Raw genomic sequence first — 16,772 nt, forward strand, 5'->3', positions numbered from 1 at the left:
GAGCGCAGTGACGCTCCAGCCCCGCACGCCGGGCCGTCAGGCAAACAGCCGCTGCTCACCGAGCTTGTCAGAATGGCCCAGGGGATTGAGACATCTGTGGGAGTCTCCTAGCCCCCATCGCCACAGGAGATGTGCCTCGATAAAGTATGGATCCCCCGGTGCCCCGTGGGCAGGGCTATTCTCTTCAGTGCAGGGGGAAACTGAGGCACAGAGCCCAAGGCCACACGGAATTCAATTCCAGGCTCGCACCTGAGCCACCCAAACCACTGGGCTGGGTGACGGGGGTTAAATCCCCAGACTGCTGAGAATTCCAGCCCCCCCCCCCCCCGCAGAAAGCGAGGCGAGCCGGCGCCTTGGAAATTAAAACGTTTATTACAGGGAAACGAAAGCCCATTTGAGGAGAACTAAATGATGAACAGTGGGAGGGGCGCTGTGGAATGACCCACCAAGTGTGCGGGGGAGGGGGGCTATCTGGACTCCCAAGGGAAAACCTCCTCCACTGGGAAAAGTGCCGTAAACACCGAACAGAGAATGACACTTAAATACCCACCGAACGGGACCGGAACCGGCCCAGGGGCACGCTGGCCGGGGGGCTCCCCTCCGCCGTGCTGCCTCCCCAGGCCAGGCGCGGCCCGAGCGGAGTTAACAATTCACCACCTCCAAAAGCAGGGGCGGAAGGCGGTGGCCTGACGCGGAGGAAGGGCCCCGCCCTGGCAGAGCCCTGCTGCTCACGCTGAGCGTAAGTCACCGCAGCTCACGGGGACGAGGGTCAGGTCTCCTCCCCCCGTCCCGCCAGCTCGAGTCTCAGCCAGACACGCTGCGCGCGGTCCAACCCCGAGGAGCCGCTCGGCCAGGCTGGGCCCGGGAGGAAGGCGTCCCCTCCCCCCGGAGACTCCTACGTCCAGCCCCTTCCAGCAAAAGCACGAGTTGCGCTAATTAAAAAAGGACGAAGAGAAATGAAAACCAAACGAGACTCAACCGGGAGGAGGTAGTTCAATCCGACGGCCAGGAGCCCGTCACAAGACGATCCAGGTGTAGCGCTCGTTGTCGGCCAGCACCTTCAGGGAGCAGCCTGCAGAGACGACAGCACAGAGGGGTCAGGACAAAGGGCCTGGGCGGAGGGGCCTGGCGAGCCTTCAGCTCCTGCTAGCTGAGGGGAGCACAATGAAAGCCCGGCCCGGCCGCCAGCCAAGAGAGCCCAGCCCCGGATCCCGAGCCTCTGGCCTCCATCAGGCGCCCGGGGCCCAGGGCAGCCACAGGCCCTGGAGAGACGGGACGAGGAGCGGCTGCGAGTCCCCCTCCCACTCCCATTAGGGGTTCTGGGCACGACCCAGTGCCGCAGCTGGGTCCAGGCTGGGAGGGCTTGGCCAGACACTGTCTGCACCAGGGCTGCTGGGGGCCAGTGTCTGTCTGACCCATCAGCCCAAGTTCAGCCAGGGGCCGGCTGCAGGAAGCCCTGGGGTGAGCGTGTCAGCGGCGTGACCCCAGCAGCCCCTAGGAGCACGCGGTTATTTCAGCTGCAGGACACAGCCAGGGGCCAGGCAGTGAGGGCAGAGAAACAGCCCCATGCAGGGAGTCTGGGGCAGGCCCCTGTCTAGAATAGTGTGTGTCAACCTTTTTTTATAAAGTATATTTAAAAAAAGGGGTAAGTACACCTTTAAAAAAAGTACCCCCAGTACCTACAGTTCTCAGAGGCACAAACATTTTTTCTACCGTTGCAACACATCTGTTTAAACAGCTCAATGGTAGCCGGGCGGGCGATGAAACGTCTGGAAAGCTGAACCCAAACATTCAGTTTTCTCCACATTTCAGGGTACTCGCCCCGCTGCCTGAGGAACCCTGCTCTAGAGACCGAGCAGCACAGCCCAGGCAGGCTGGGAACGGCGCGCTGGGAGGCCGAGCGCGGACGGCGATCTTCCATCTCGCGCACGCAGCCCCCCCGGGCTCCCCCCCAGCGAGGGGACCGGCCGTTACCTTTATGAAGTGCCTCGTTGGTCATCCTGTTGACGTATCGCCCGCTGCTCTCGGGCACCAGCCACTTCATCACCATGTCCACACAGCTCTTCCGGTAGGAGCTCCACACGCTGCCGCTGCGGACGGCACAGACACTGAGCTCGCGGAGCCAGGCCACGCCCTGAGGGGGGGGGTCAAGCCCCAGGCAGCCCTGGGATTCCGGCCACCCCCACCAGCCCAGGGGAGGCGGAAGGCAGCCGGGTGCCCAGCGAAGAGCGCCGGGAGGGGCACTTGGGTGGGGAAAAGGGGGGGTTGAACTGGGGCGGCAGCATTTTCGGGGCGCAGGGAGAGGCTCTGAATCTGAACAGCGAAGGGCTGAAGGAGCCAGGATCCAGCCGCCCTGCCACGCACCTGGTCTGCCCCTTGACTTCCGTGAGGTCTCCCACGCTGACGGTGACGAAGGTGCCGGTGTTCAGGTCCCAGGCCACTTTCAAGCTGGTGTGATAGGTCTTTGGTCTGGGGAGACACGGGCCTGGTTAGAACAGGGACCCTGCGGGGGACACGCCCCAGGCTCGCTCTGGGCAGGTACCAGAGCCCCCCGGAGCCCACTCAGGACAGAGGCTGGGTGGGTGGAGGGGATCTGTAAAGGGGGTTCCCCTGAAAGCCCCCTGGGCCTCCCCTCACCCGAGTTCCTGCCCTACTCTGGGGACTGGCTCCCCTAAAACATCAGGCCGAGGGGCCGGAGAGGCGGCGGCTGCACTCACCTCAGCTGGCCCTCTTCGTCCGGAGCCGGGAAGGCCAAGAGCAGCAAGCCGATGTTGATGATGACTTGGTTGGTTTCTGGACACACCTAGGGGGAGGGACCGGCCAGGTGACTGGGGAGGCGGCGCCATGCCGGCAAGGGGGTGAGTCTGGCAGAGATCACTGCGGAGCTGGGCTGGACACGGCCACCCCAGGGAGGCTGGATCCCAGTGCCAGGCAGAGGGAAGGGGGCCGGGCTGCCTTCAGCCCTGGATGGCCACTGCAGACCAGGGCTCTCTGCTAAGCCACCCCCCGGCTGCCCTCCCCGTCCCTCGGCAGGCTCCGGACCAGGCGTTGGCGTGCACAGGACGCCTGCCCACGGGATTCCCCGCCGTGCCCGGGCACTGCCGAGGCCAGACAGCGGGACTGGGGCCCCCGACTAAGCGAGATGTGAGGCAGCGACGCGACGGGGGGAGGCCTGTCCCCTCCGATTAGGTAAGTCCGGAGCAGTCGGCAGGAAGGTCAACTCCCCCCCGAACCGGGGCCAGCGCAGCAGCCGGGCGAACGCAGAGGCTGGCACGCCCGCGCCTCCAGGTTCCCGGCCAGACCGTCGCTCCCCACGGAGCCCCAACCGCCACCTGCAGACGGGACCCAGGAGGACACGGCACCCCAGGGCTGGCGTTGCTGGCCGTGCTGTGCCGCAAGAGGGCTCCTGCCGTCGGCTTCATTCCAGAGGGAGCCCCACATTCCTGGCCGGCGCCCTGCTCCGGGATGCAGCCACCAACAGGAAAGTTCCTTGATCCTTCTGGGGATGCACCCAGCAGAGCCGCAGGGGCAACCCCTGCTGGCTCCCAGCCCGGGGAGAACCCCGGGGCCCTGCAGTCACCCTGCCACACTCACGCCCTCACCTCTAAGATGACGATGTCGTAGTCGCTGAAGGAGCAGAACTGCCTGGACCAGGCGGCGTCGTTCCGGATCACCTCGTTAATGACATACTCGAAGTCCAGCGTCAGCTGCTCCACAGTCAGGTACTGGCCCTGCAAGGGGGCAGGGAACCAGACACCTCAGCGTCCGTTTCGCCAAAGCCCTGAGGGCCTGTCGCCTTGCGCCCGCCCTCGGGTGCACCGGGGGCCCGCTGTGTCCGAGGCACGTCCTCCCCCCGAGCTGTGGCTGCAGAAAGGGGCTCTGGTCTCGCCCCCTGGCTCTGCACTGACACAGACACAGACACCGGCTGCTCCAAGCTCCAAGCTGGATTCCGCTCCCGCAGTGCCAGGCCTGTGATGGCAGCTTCCCTGCAGGCTCACGCGCCGCCCTGTGCAAGCCCACGACCCCTCCGGGACTGGCAGCCAGGCTAGAGGGAGGACTCCCTGCAGGCTCTGTGGGGCCTCGCTGGAGCCTCTAGCCGCGCCGACAGGACGAGGTGCCCCAGGCGGGCGGGCCCACAGTGCGACCCTCCTGAAGCCCTGGGGGCCGGGTCCTTCAGAGCAGGGATCCCCCCCTCCCCACACTCAGAGCTCACCAGAGTCCTTAACAAGGCAACGGGACAAGGGGGCACCCACCCGGGGGCGCCCAGCAGCACAGCCAAGGCTACAAGCCAGGTCTCCCGGGTCCCAGGCCAGCACGCTGCCCTCCCCGGCCTCACGCGTCTCCCTGCGTAACCCCCCCGACGGAGCGGAGATCTGCCCCCAGCCCGTCGAGAGGGGACCCTTCGGTGTCTCCTGACTGGAGCCAGGCCAGCAGGGCCGGGCTCTGCCCCAGCTGCCAGTCAGAACGGACCCCTGAAAACGCACCACTCGGCGCCAGCCAGCGCGCACGTGGGGACCTGCTGCCCAGGGAGACGTCGCTATGGAACAGCTGCGGCTGACGCAAGCTTAGACACACCCGCGTCCGCCTGCGCCCCCGCCCCATCGGCGGTCAGAAACCAGGGCTGCCCAGGCCAGCCGGCAAATGGTGGCTCACCGGATTTCAAGCCGACAGCGCCCCCCATACCCACCCCCAGCCCGAGGCCGGGCCTGACCTGGAATATCGCTCTCTCCTTCAGTGGCTTCAGGTTCCGCCCTCGCAGGTCCGTCACGACAAACGGCAGCGAGATCTTGTCGTCCTCGTACTCTGGAAGGGAAGGCGGCGTGAGGCAGGGCTACGGGGCCGAACTGGAACAGGACGAGCCCCCTCCTAAGGGCCCAGGTCAGTGCAATCTGCTCCCAACGGCCTTGCTGCTCAGACCGGCGGCACGTGCCTTTCCGAGCCCGCCTGGGGGCCAGAGCCCCTGCGCCCGCCGGCCCTGCAGGCGCCACAGTGCGGGGGGAGGCAGCTGCTCGACTCCAGGGTTCATGGGATCATTCCAGCGGCAGCTGAGACCGTGGGCTCTGGGGGCCGGGGCTGGCTTCTTGCTGTAGGGTTCAGGGCCAGGCCTGGGGCTGCCATGGGACACACACAAATGGGGGGTTCTAGGTTGGATATTAGAACAAGCTGTGCCCCATGGCGGGTGGGGAGGTGCTGGGCTGGGTTCCCTAGGGCGGGGGTGGAACCTCCAGCCCTAGAGGTGTTTCAGTCCCGGCTGGGATTGCTCAGTCGGGCTGGTCCTGCTTTGGGCCAGGGGCTGGACTCGCTGAGCCCCGAGGCCTCTGCCAGCCTGGGGATTGATTCTGGGTCGGCAGCTACCCCCAAGGCTCCAGGCTGGGGGGGACGGGGAGGGGCCGTGAAAGAGGCGGATTCCGAAGCGGCCCCTCAGCGGAGGCGCCCATCCGCCAGCAACAGCAGCTGGGCCATTTCAGCAAGTGGGTGCATTGACTGGGGCACCGGGCGGGACCCTGCAGAGGGAAGAGACAAAGCCCCGGGCCATGGGGCAGGGGAGGGTCTGCAGCGACCAGAGCCACCGCACTGAGCCGCTCCTCCTGGCGCCAGAACCGGGGAGCAGCCCTGCGCCGGGATCTCCCCAAGGGGGACAGGGCCCCTCTGGCCAGAGGCCCCGGGGAACGGCGCGTGGCTGGGTCTAGCACGGAGGGCGGGCGGGCGGCTCGAGCCCACAGCCCTGGAGGGACGCTGGAGAAGAGAAACCTCGGGATTTTCCACCCTCCCCCACACTGAATGGCTGCAGATTGCAGCGCAGAGCAGGCCCCGCAGAACGGGCCCCGCGAGAGGGAAGCTGGGCCCGGCTCGGCCCATTCAGTCTCCAGCTCTCCACTCAGCCTTGCCACAAAAACGCAAAGCTGCCTCGCAGCCCACAGGGGTAGCACAGGGGTGGGCCCACTTTCGGGTAGGGAAGGTTGGGCCTCCCCGCACAGCCCCCTTGCCTCCTATCTGTCCCCCCAGACCCACCACCAGGCAACTCCTCCCCTGCTCCCCACCCCACGGGCCTGGAACTTCCCCACAACCCCCCATTCTCTGCCCCTTGAGTGGCTCCCCCGAGCCCCCTCCATCAGCCCCACAGCCCCAGGCTCCCCCGAACCCCTCCATCAGCCCCACAGCCCCAGGCTCCCCCGAGCCCCCTCCATCAGCCCCACAGCCCCAGGCTCCCCCAAGCCCCCTCCATCAGCCCCGCAGCCCCAGGCTCCCCCGAACCCCCTCCATCAGCCCCGCAGCCCCAGGCTCCCCCGAGCCCCCTCCATCAGCCCCACAGCCCCAGGCTCCCCCGAGCCCCCTCCATCAGCCCCGCAGCCCCAGGCTCCCCCGAACCCCTCCATCAGCCCCGCAGCTCCGCTTACCGTCCTCCGGCTCCGAGAGGTCGCTGGGCTCCAGCACGTACCGCAGCTTGGTGTAGTTCACGTAGCCGGGCTCGGCCGTCTGGCTCTCCAGCTCCGGGCCGGCAAGGGGAGAATCCTTCGGGGGCTGCTCCCCTTCTGGAGTTCGGTCTCCCCTGGGCGAGGAGAGGCCGTGGTGCAGGCGGCAGTCACTCCCAGAGGGCCCCAAGCACGGCCTGGCCTCCCACGCTGCCCCAGCCGGGACGCCCTGGGACAAGGACCCGTGCGGGCCGGTGTCCTTGGTGGGACAGCACTCTGACTGGCTGTCAGCTGCCTCCTCCTCAGGGGCTGGGCCTTTCGCCTCCTGGGCCCGGCGGAAGATGTCGGCCACAAACTCTTTGGCCTTGGCCACAGCTGGCGACAGCTCCGGGGGTTTGATGGGGCCTTGTGGGCCCGGGGCAGCTCTGCTGGCAGCCACTGGCGCAGCCCCGCTCCGGCAAGGGGAGCTGCCTCCTTCCATCCGCTCCTCCGCGCCCGCGGGGCCCGGCATGGCACCTGCAGCACCACACGCCCCCGCCCGGGGGGGCGGCGCCTGGGTCCTTCGCTCGTAGAGGATCTGACAGAAGCTGCTGTCCTCTAAAGCGGAGAGAGGGAGGAAGGGGTTAAAGAGGCCACGGCCACACAGACACAACTCAGCGTTTCCCCGGGACAAGTGGGAGCAGCCCCGCGTCCCCGATACCTGGGCAATGGGCGCAGCTCCCTGTACCCCAGGGGCGAGCGACACGCGCCCTCCTGTCCAAGGTGGCGGCTAGGCAGACCCCGAGGGCGAGGAGGACCGCCCGGCTCCTGTAGGGCGGGTCCCACGGCGCTTCCCGGGCGTTACGTGCTCCCGATCGCTCCTCGGGAGCTGGGCAGAGCCAGCGCCCCCATCGGAGGGGGAGCCACGGCAGAAGGCTACTGGAGCCTGAAGTCGCTTCTCCCAAACCCTAGGCTAGCGCACTAACCATTGGACCATCCTTCCTCTCCCCAGCACTGGGATTCTGGACTCACTCCCCCTTGGCTTTGAGGCCAACGAGGAGGCCAAGCGGTAATTTGCACAGCGGCGGCCCCCTCCCCGAGGTCGGCGCTTTGGGATCTGCGGGGGCTTTGCAGACATTGAGGAATGGAGGTGACAGGCCAGGTCACGCAGGGAGCCAGCAGCAAAGCCAGGAAACCCCAGCACCCGGCGTCTGCTCTGGCCTCCAGCACCCGCAGGAACCGCAACACCCCTGGAGTAAAATCCAACTGACCCGCTAGCTCCCCCGGCTCCGTGTGGCCCCCACCGCGTCTGGGTTTCTCCCACGTCCGCTGCAGGCTTCTCTCCCCGGGAGATCAGCCAGCGTCAGTCCCATCTGCTTTCGGGGGCCACCAAGCAGGGCCCGGGGCCTGAGTACACACTAACGCTGGGCCTGGCTTTTCTACGCAGAAACCCGGCTGGGGCGCAGGGAGGGTTTGCACCCTCCCAAAGGGAGGCTGAGAACCCCGATTCCCGACAGGTGCCTTGCCTGAGCGGCTCTTAAAACCTCCAGTGACGTCAGCACGGCCTTCCATGCTGCCCGAGGCATGGCACCCCACCATGGACCAAACCGACAGGGCCCCAGGAACTGCCGCAGCCGGGGGCCCCCCAAAACAGCCTGCTGCAGCAGCTTCTGGCCTTGGATCTCAAAGCACTTTGCAATCCCGGATTAACCCCGGCAGCCCCCGGCCGGTCTCCCAGCACGACACAAACCACTAGGATCAAAAGTGAGTCTCACACACGGCATCTGCTGAAACCCGGCTGTTTAACTCAGTCCCCTTTTTCAAAAAACAGACCGAGGGTTAACTTGAACGCGGCCGCGGCCGCCAGGGGACGACCTAACCTCACCGCAATCCACTCCAACGTAACTACATTAAAATACGCGGCAACAACGAGCTCTGTAATGTTAACGAGCGACCGTGCAGCCGTGGTTTGCAGACCTCTAAGAGACTTCGTCCATCTTCCCAGGTCGGCTCAGGCTTTCTAACCAGGCCAGCGACCTGTTCGGCGGGAGGCCCGTGTGTGCGGCCTCTACTGTGGGGCCAATGCTAGTATGGACGTAGCTCTCCGGCACGTGCGCTTTACAGCCGAGGTCAGGTCATTCTCCCCATTTTACAGACGGGGAAACAGACACAGGGAGGGGAAGCGACTTGCCCAGGCTCAGCTAGCAAGTCCCAGTCTGATGCTCTATCCACTAGACCACACTCTCTTCTGTAGTAAACTGAGGGGGCCTCCCCCTCACCTCCACCCCCAGCCTCTGCTGGTTTTCTTGCATTGCAAGCTCCTTGGGCAAGGAGAACAGGTTGTACAGCACCTAGCGTAACAGGCCCCTGGGCCCAAAGACCACCCCCCCCGCCAAGGCCTAGGCAGCTGCTTTGTTCCAGGTGAGCGAGCAGCCGCCAAGTGGGGAAGGCGGGTCCCACGTGGTAGCTGGGGCTCCGAAGAATGCCCTGTAGCTCTCTTATGGCCAGGCCCCGTGGCTTGCAGGACACCAGCCCTGCCCCGGAGCCCCTGACAGTCTAAGCTGCGGGAGAGCCAATATCCCGGCCAGGAGGGACCGAGCGAAGCAGCCGCCCGAGCACGGCCGGGAAGGCGCCCAGGCGCGGTAACGCTCTGCCGGCCCCGGCGCGGCGCCCACCTGTGGTGCGCACGGAGACCGCGCACGCTACGAGGGAGTAGCTGGTGTTGAGCAGCACCACCTGGTCCTTCTTGAGCTGGAAGGCTGGCTGGAATGTGGGAAACGGGTAGACCACCTGGTACTTGGTGTGCAGCATGAAGCCGTGCTGCAGGCAGTGGGCGTGCGGGTCCCCTGAGGAGGCACAAGCAGAGGGACCCGTGAGCCCGTCCCCGCCCGCAAGAGGAGAACAGCGAGGGGGGGCGGGGGGGTCAGACAGTCCCAGAGACACCCGCGGCGAGCCTGCTAGGACTAACTGAACGAACCCCACTGGTAACCTTGGTGCTGGCTGGAGGGGGAAACTGAGGCACGGAGCATGACAACTTGCCAAAAGCCAAGCAGCAAGAGGAGCCCGGAGTCCCAACTGCCCCCCAAGCCACCGGTTCTCAAACAAGCAACCCGAGGCCCCCCCCCCCCGTTTTGATTCGACTTTCAGGGACCCCCTGCCCTGTCCCTTCACCGAGGCCCCACCCCCACTCACTCCATCTCCTCCCCTTCCATGGCTAGCTCTTCACCCCCCAACGCCCTTTCACCGGGCTGGGGCGGGGGGCTGGGTGCCGGGTGCCATGAGGGATCCGACATGGGGCCATGGATGAGATGTTTGGGGAGCAAGGGAGGCTCTGGGTTGGAGCAGAAGGTTGGGGGGGATGCAGGACAGGACTCTGAGCTGGGACGGGATGGGGGGGGGGGATGTGCATGGTGGGGGGAGGTTAAGGTGCAGTATCCCGACAGCGCTTACCACAGATCCCAGGAAGCGGCTGCCAATCCCTGTGGCCCCTAAGTGCATGGGGGGCCAGGGAGGCTCCACACGCTGCCCCTCCCCCCACTGCTATAGAGCTAGCACTGGGGCACTGGCCATGTGTGGAGTCTCCCTGGTCCCATGCACCTAGGGGCCACGGGGACTTGGAGTTTTCCAGGGTGGGCAGGGAGCTGCCTTGGCTCTGGGAGGAAGGGCAGAGGGAGGAGCTGATAAGCAGTGCCCAGGGACCCCTGGGGTTTCCCTCCTGAATCCCGGGACCTGCAGACCCCAGTTTGAGAAACACGGCCCTAAACCAATCCGATCTCATTCCTTCCCGCCCCCAAGCGTATCTCCCCGCCTCCGCCCAGCGGCACAGCCTGCGCTGGTCCAGCAGGAAAACGCCCACCAGCGGTCCCCGTGCGCGCGGCTCCAGTGGCGAGGGACCGTCTGCCCAGCTCACCTGGATGTGCTAGGGCCATATCCCTGCAGCCGGGGCAGTACATGAGCGGGGGCATGGCCACCGTGCTGATGTAAATATCCCGATGGTTTTCATCGCTCATCATCATCATGTTCATCAGCAGCCCGTTTGCCGAGCGCGTGCTGCCGGGGAGAGAGGAGACACAGCGGGTCCCGGTCAGAGGTCAGGCATTCAAACCCTGTCTCACCCACATCTTCTGCCCCTGGACTGGCACAGCTTTCACACCAGGCTCCTCAGCCAGCCGCCATGCGGGAGCGGGGGCGAGGCGGCTCTGCGAAGGGCCCAAGCAAAACTGGCATCGCAACTATGGTCCACTTACTTTTCTTTGACAAGAGCCTCGGGGCTAAGGGCAGGACTGAACCGTGCTCAGAGCTCCAAGAGCGGGTTTCACAGGCGGTGACGTTACAGTCGAACTCCCAGCCACCGCTGGGGTGACGGAAACTTCCCCGTGTGCTTTGGCTGTAAGCTCTCGGGGGCAAGGGCAGGCTTTGGGTTCAGCCTGCGCAGCGCACGACACAAGAGGCTCCTGCCCTAGCTATCGCACCACACACAAACACAACGCGGAGGGAAGAGACACACATCGCTGCCAGTTCAACGGCACACAAAGCCACGTACAGTCACTGAAAACAGGCGGAAAACAAAGGAGGCTCGTCCTCAAAAAGCAAACAAAACAGCAAGGGAAGTGAAATCATTTTGCACGGCCGGGGAGGGGCGTATGCCAGCCCACGCGCACCAGTTAACCGTGTAGATGTTTACACTTTCACCAACCACAGCACACGCACCCCATCTCTCTCTCTCTCACTTGCCAAGTCAGGGAATCTGGCTCTTCCAACCTCAGGCGGGGAGAAAGTAACCAAGCCCTGGCTCTCCCCTTCCTACCCCAAACCCCCGCTCCTGACAGCCATAAGAAGTCTATCTTCTAGGGCGGAGGCCCGAGCAGGGAGAGGCTGAAGGGAAGACTTGGCTTGCGCCGGCCAGGCGAGGGTGAGGAACGCAATTTCGAAGGCCAGTCCCACACGTGTGTGTTAAGCGACGTAGCTGTGTCTGTTTGAGAGGGGCAGGACTGCTTCGCACACAAACCCCTCGGGGACGCGGCTGGCAGCGGCAATGAAAGATTTGCTGTGGGTCTCAATGGCCTGTAACCCGTTCCGGGGTGGGGTGGGGGCAGTTGGGGGGACAGCACGGAGATCAAAATCTACCCAAATCTCTCCTCCTCCCTCCACCCTGCCAGACAAGACTCATTTGATGGAACTCACTTGAAGCCAAAGACAATGACCTTGGAGGAGTCGCTGGGCCACTCACACACAGTCAGGTAAAGGTCACTGTAGATTTCTTCATCTTGAAACAAGCGAACCTGTCGTACCTATGGGAAGAACAGCGGGAACTGGACTGAAGCCCGATGGAAGAAAACAGAGAACCAAGGGAGTGGGATCTGGAATCAGAACCCCACCGGGAAAACACCTGCAAGGCCAAAGTTACTTGGGAAGGTCTTGGAAGAGGCTTGGCTGGGATCAGGCGTTCACTGAAGATGTTCGGTTGGGCACAGACAGGACTGAAATGTAAAATTACCTGATTCCCCCTTCTCTCAGGAGGGCCCCAAAATGCTTTAGACACAAACCAACTGCACACAAGAAATCACTGCGTACAGCTGCCTCTGGGGTGGAGCACCACATAGTTTGACAGCGCACAGCACCAGCATTTAGCACAGGAAGAACTGAAACCACGGGGAAAATGCGACAGTTTCATTAGGGATCTGGGGAGGCCAGCTTCTTAACGCGAGCAAAGTGCACCCGAAGGATTCTCCAATGGCCCAGCTGGGATTTCCTTCAGTCTCCCTTAAAGCGCAGACCACGCCAAACCCTGGTCAGCACTAGATCCCTCTGGATCTAGGGATGTAAAATAACATGCAAAGAGTTAGTGGCTAAGCATTAGCTTTAACTGGTTAATGGAAGTCCTGCAGGCGGGTACTGCTTGGACTGTGTCCAGCCCACCATACCACACCCTGGGCGGAGGACTGCTCCAGCCGGACTAGGCCGCTGGTTAGCCATTTACCCCAGAAGTGTGCCGGTAAAGTTAACCCTTCGCAGCCCAAAGGGAGAATATCTGCAGGAAGTGGGTCTTCATTATGCTCAGTTCCTTCCGGAGCAGGGATGTTAAATGTCGGTTTATTGAATAGTCTCCAGGGGCGGCCGGCAGCCAGTGCACTCCGGCCCCAATCCCGAGGAGCCCCCTTGTCACTCCACACTGCTGCCTCTGGATCAGAGGCTGCAGCCTAGGGTGCCAGGCAGGAGCTGGTCTGTGAGGGGAGCCAGTTTAAAAACCAGCTCGCCTCATCGACTGGCTGCCTGTCACCCCACGCTGCCTGCCTGGCTCCTAACACGTTTTAAATAGAGAATCGCAGTGGGAGTAGGTCCCGGAACCGTCACGAGCCAGGCTGCTGGCCAGCCTGCTAAAAAATGCACAGGCAAGGGGGAGGAGGGATGCAAAAGCTTATCGGTTAATTGACTACACCAGGTCTGCTCAACTTTGGAAGCCTCAGGGGCCTCAATGATACTCACAGCACATGCTGAGGATCGCAACTTAAGTGCGGTTGCAGAGACATGCAACTATTTATACAAATATATGCAAGGCTCTGCGCATGTGCAGATCACTCCGGGCCGGCTCTTCCGGGGCCACGGGCGAGTAGATTACACTATTTGTCAAGCCCTGACTATATGCAAATAGCTTCTTGCACACTGACAGGCATGAATGCAGAGATTAAGGCAAGACCACACAACACACTGGCCCCATTTAAGCCAGTTTTGCTGATACTCATAAAATGCGACATTTACCCGATTTGCACCCACGTGACATCACTTTTAATGAGCAACGACAGTCCAGGAATGTAACTACTAAAACGCATCTCAACCGAAGACCGTTCTACTGACTTGCCATTATGGAGCGTGTTCCAGTGGAGGCCATGTTCAAAGGATCCACCCATGGGCAGCACGTTAAGCCCCACGTAAACCCAAACTGCACCGCAGGTCGCACGCAGTCCACGGGCCGCGAGTTGAGTAGCCCCGGACTACACCCCTATTCTGGAGTCTTCCCTCCCCCCATAGCAGAGGGGGACGTGTACACACCAGCTTCAGCTTGCTGTGGACATTGAATTCCCACCAGTAGAGGTGGTAGATGTAGAAGGAGAAGTCGTCATCGCCGCTGTTGCTGGTATATGACAAGACGTACCTCCCGCACTTGGAGAAACCAAGGAAGATGTGTCTGGAAGGGAAGCACAGGACAGAGCACTCACAGCATTCACATCCCCACCTCGCCAAGCTTGCTGGGCCTGGCAGCTCCCCCTGCTTGTGTTTCACAGCCCCCTCCTCACCCCCCCCCCCCAAAACCGGAAGTCAGGTTGGCGCCCTCCGACAGGAGGGAATGCACTTAACAGACCATGCCACTGCTTACCCTGCACACAAGAAATCCTCGTCAACAATATTCTTCAGGGAGACGCACACCCGGGGGGGCAGCTTGCGGAAAAGGCGGGGAGAAAGCTGCCCGCTGATCTGGAAAGAGGGTGTGTGTCAGAGGCTCTGCGGTACGTCCAACAAGAGGCAGGCTCAGGACATCCATGGATGTGGGGGTACCCCAAACGCCCTGACTTGTGGCCTGGGGAGGCCTTCCGCTTGTAACCCCAGGGTGCAGAAGGAGCTGAGCTAGACAAGGGCTACTTGGGGCTCAGGGGTTTATTTTCGAGAACGGTGACCGCACTAGGCGCAGTCCTTGCGCTCTCTGTCGCAGCCCCCAGGGCTGGGCCTTTTGGGGCAGGGGCTGAAAGGAGCAACCTGGCTGCAGGCTGAGGGCAGCAGACACAAAACTAGGCGCCAGGACTCCCCCCGTTCTACCCCCAGCTCTCATAGAACCATAGAGCTGGAAGAGACCCCAAGAGGACATCAAGTCCAGCCCCCTGCCCAAGGCAGGACCAATCCCAGCCCCCCAACCCTCACCCCCGCCACTCCCTCTCCAGTCAGATCAGCCCCTTGTGTGGAAACTGCCCTCTCTTCCTTCATCGCGCCCGACTCGGCCTCTACAGGCTGAATGCCCACATCCCCCTGCCTCTTACTGCCCTCCCGGCACCCTCCCAGTCACACCCTGCACCCTACAACCGCCCCGCACAGCCCCCCGCGGGAAGCACCCCTCCCCCGCAAAGCAGCTCCCTCCCGGGAACTCCTCCCCCCCGCAGGGCCTCCCACCCCTGGCAATGAGCCCCCAGCCTGTCCCCACAGGACCTCGATTAGTCCAGACCCCATGCCCTGCGCACGCACCCCAGGACTCCCCACGTGCCCCCCCACGGCTCCCTCCTTCTCCCCCGCCCCGCCCCCATGTGCCCCCCCCACAGCTCCCTCCTTCCCCCCGCCCCGCCCCCATGTGCCCCCCCACGGCTCCCTCCTTCCCCCCGCCCCGCCCCCATGTGCCCCCCCACGGCTCCCTCCTTCCCCCCGCCCCGCCCCCATGTGCCCCCCCACGGCTCCCTCCTTCCCCCCCGCCCCCATGTGCCCCCCCACGGCTCCCTCCTTCTCCCCCCCCGCCCCCATGTGCCCCCCCACGGCTCCCTCCTTCCCCCCGCCCCGCCCCCATGTGCCCCCCCACGGCTCCCTCCTTCTCCCCCGCCCCGCCCCCATGTGCCCCCCCACGGCTCCCTCCTTCTCCCCCGCCCCGCCCCCATGTGCCCCCCCACGGCTCCCTCCTTCCCCCCGCCCCGCCCCCATGTGCCCCCCCACGGCTCCCTCCTTCCCCCCGCCCCGCCCCCATGTGCCCCCCCACGGCTCCCTCCTTCTCCCCGCCCCGCCCCCATGTGCCCCCCCACGGCTCCCTCCTTCTCCCCCGCCCCGCCCCCATGTGCCCCCCCACGGCTCCCTCCTTCTCCCCCGCCCCGCCCCCATGTGCCCCCCCACGGCTCCCTCCTTCCCCCCGCCCCGCCCCCATGTGCCCCCCCACGGCTCCCTCCTTCTCCCCCGCCCCGCCCCCATGTGCCCCCCCACGGCTCCCTCCTTCCCCCCGCCCCGCCCCCATGTGCCCCCCCACGGCTCCCTCCTTCCCCCCGCCCCGCCCCCATGTGCCCCCCCCGGCTCCCTCCTTCTCCCCCCCCCACCCCCATGTGCCCCCCCCCCGCGGCTCCCTCCTTCTCCCCGCCCCGCCCCCACCCCCCCCCGCCCCCCCCTCACCTTGACCCGCTCGAGCTGCCGCACCACGTGCTCCCGGCGGCCCCGGCCCCCCCCGGAGGATCCGCCCCCCGCCGGGCCCCGCTTCCCCCCCGGGCCGCCCCGCTCCGATTTCGAGCTGGGCGCCATTTTCCCCCCGGCCCCCTCAGCTTCCGGAGCGTCCCGGCCCGCCGCCGCCTCTCGCGCCCGGTCCCGCCCACGCTGCTCGTCCATTGGCCAGCGCCGCCGCCCGCCGGGATTTGAGATCACTCCGCGAGTGCCATTGGTCCACTCGGCCGTCAATCGCGAGCGTCCCGCCCCAAAGAGCTCGCTCACCAATCAGAACCCTGTCGCCTCGGCCCGCCCCGTCAGTTCGCGTTGTGTGATTGGTGGCGAATTACTGTCAGTCTCTGTGCCGTTTGGTTGCTATGGAGAAGCGCTTCAAGAGAGACCCGCCTCCAGGGGCGGCGGGAACAAGGGTCCTTGGGCGCAGGGGCACTAAGAGGCACCTGACAGACACGGGGGCCTGTGCACCGTCGTCATGGCGACGGGCTCCATATGTCCTTGGCGCACGAGGCCCTGCCATGGCATGAGAGAGACAGCCCACTGGCCAACAGCCGACAGCCCGGCAACCAACCGCCGACAGCCTGGCAACCAACCGCCGACAGCCCGGCAACCAACTGCCAACAGCCCGGCAACCAACTGCCGACAGCCCAGCAACCAACCGCCGACAGCCCGGCAACCAACCGCCGACAGCCCGGCAACCAACCGCCGACAGCCCGGCAACCAACCGCCGACAGCCCGGCAACCAACCGCCGACAGCCCGGCAACCAATTGCCAACAGCCCGGCAACCAACCGCCGACAGCCCGGCAACCAACCGCCGACAGCCTGGCAACCAACCGCCGACAGCCCGGCAACCAACTGCCAACAGCCCGGCAACCAACCGCCAACGGCTGACAGCCCGGCAACCAACCGCTGACAGCCTGCCAACTAACCACCAACAGCCCGGCAGCCAACAGCCTGGCAACCAACCACCGACAGCCTGCCAACCAACCGCCAACAGCCGACAGCCCGGCAACCAACTGCCAACAGCCCGGCAACCAACTGCCAACAGCTCAGCAACCAACCGCCGACAGCCGACAGCCCGGCAACCAACTGCCAACAGACTGGCCAGCCACAGCCGACAGCCTGCCAGCCAACCGCCGACGGCCCGGCAGCCACCCGCTGACAGCCCGGCAACCAGCCGCCGACAGCCCGGCAACCAACTGCCA

At 64.8% G+C, this 16,772-nt stretch overlaps 1 protein-coding gene across 1 annotated transcript; it reads right to left on the reverse strand.

The window, feature by feature from the left end:
• Nucleotides 1-351: 351 nt before the first annotated feature.
• DCAF15 (DDB1 and CUL4 associated factor 15) lies at nucleotides 352-15,709 on the reverse strand. Its single transcript, XM_075917154.2, has 13 exons — nucleotides 15,525-15,709; nucleotides 13,768-13,865; nucleotides 13,443-13,578; nucleotides 11,577-11,683; nucleotides 10,303-10,442; nucleotides 9,068-9,238; nucleotides 6,399-7,010; nucleotides 4,712-4,803; nucleotides 3,603-3,731; nucleotides 2,718-2,803; nucleotides 2,365-2,469; nucleotides 1,975-2,090; nucleotides 352-1,072 (listed from the first exon to the last, which is right to left on the reverse strand). Exons 1-13 carry the CDS (start codon nucleotides 15,648-15,650, stop codon nucleotides 1,017-1,019), a joined length of 1,974 nt encoding a protein of 657 aa, XP_075773269.2. The 5' UTR covers nucleotides 15,651-15,709; the 3' UTR covers nucleotides 352-1,016.
• Nucleotides 15,710-16,772: the final 1,063 nt, after the last annotated feature.

Source organism: Pelodiscus sinensis, chromosome 31 (assembly GCF_052426305.1).
Source record: "Pelodiscus sinensis isolate ZL-2025 chromosome 31, ASM5242630v1, whole genome shotgun sequence".
Lineage (NCBI taxonomy): Eukaryota > Metazoa > Chordata > Testudines > Trionychidae > Pelodiscus > Pelodiscus sinensis.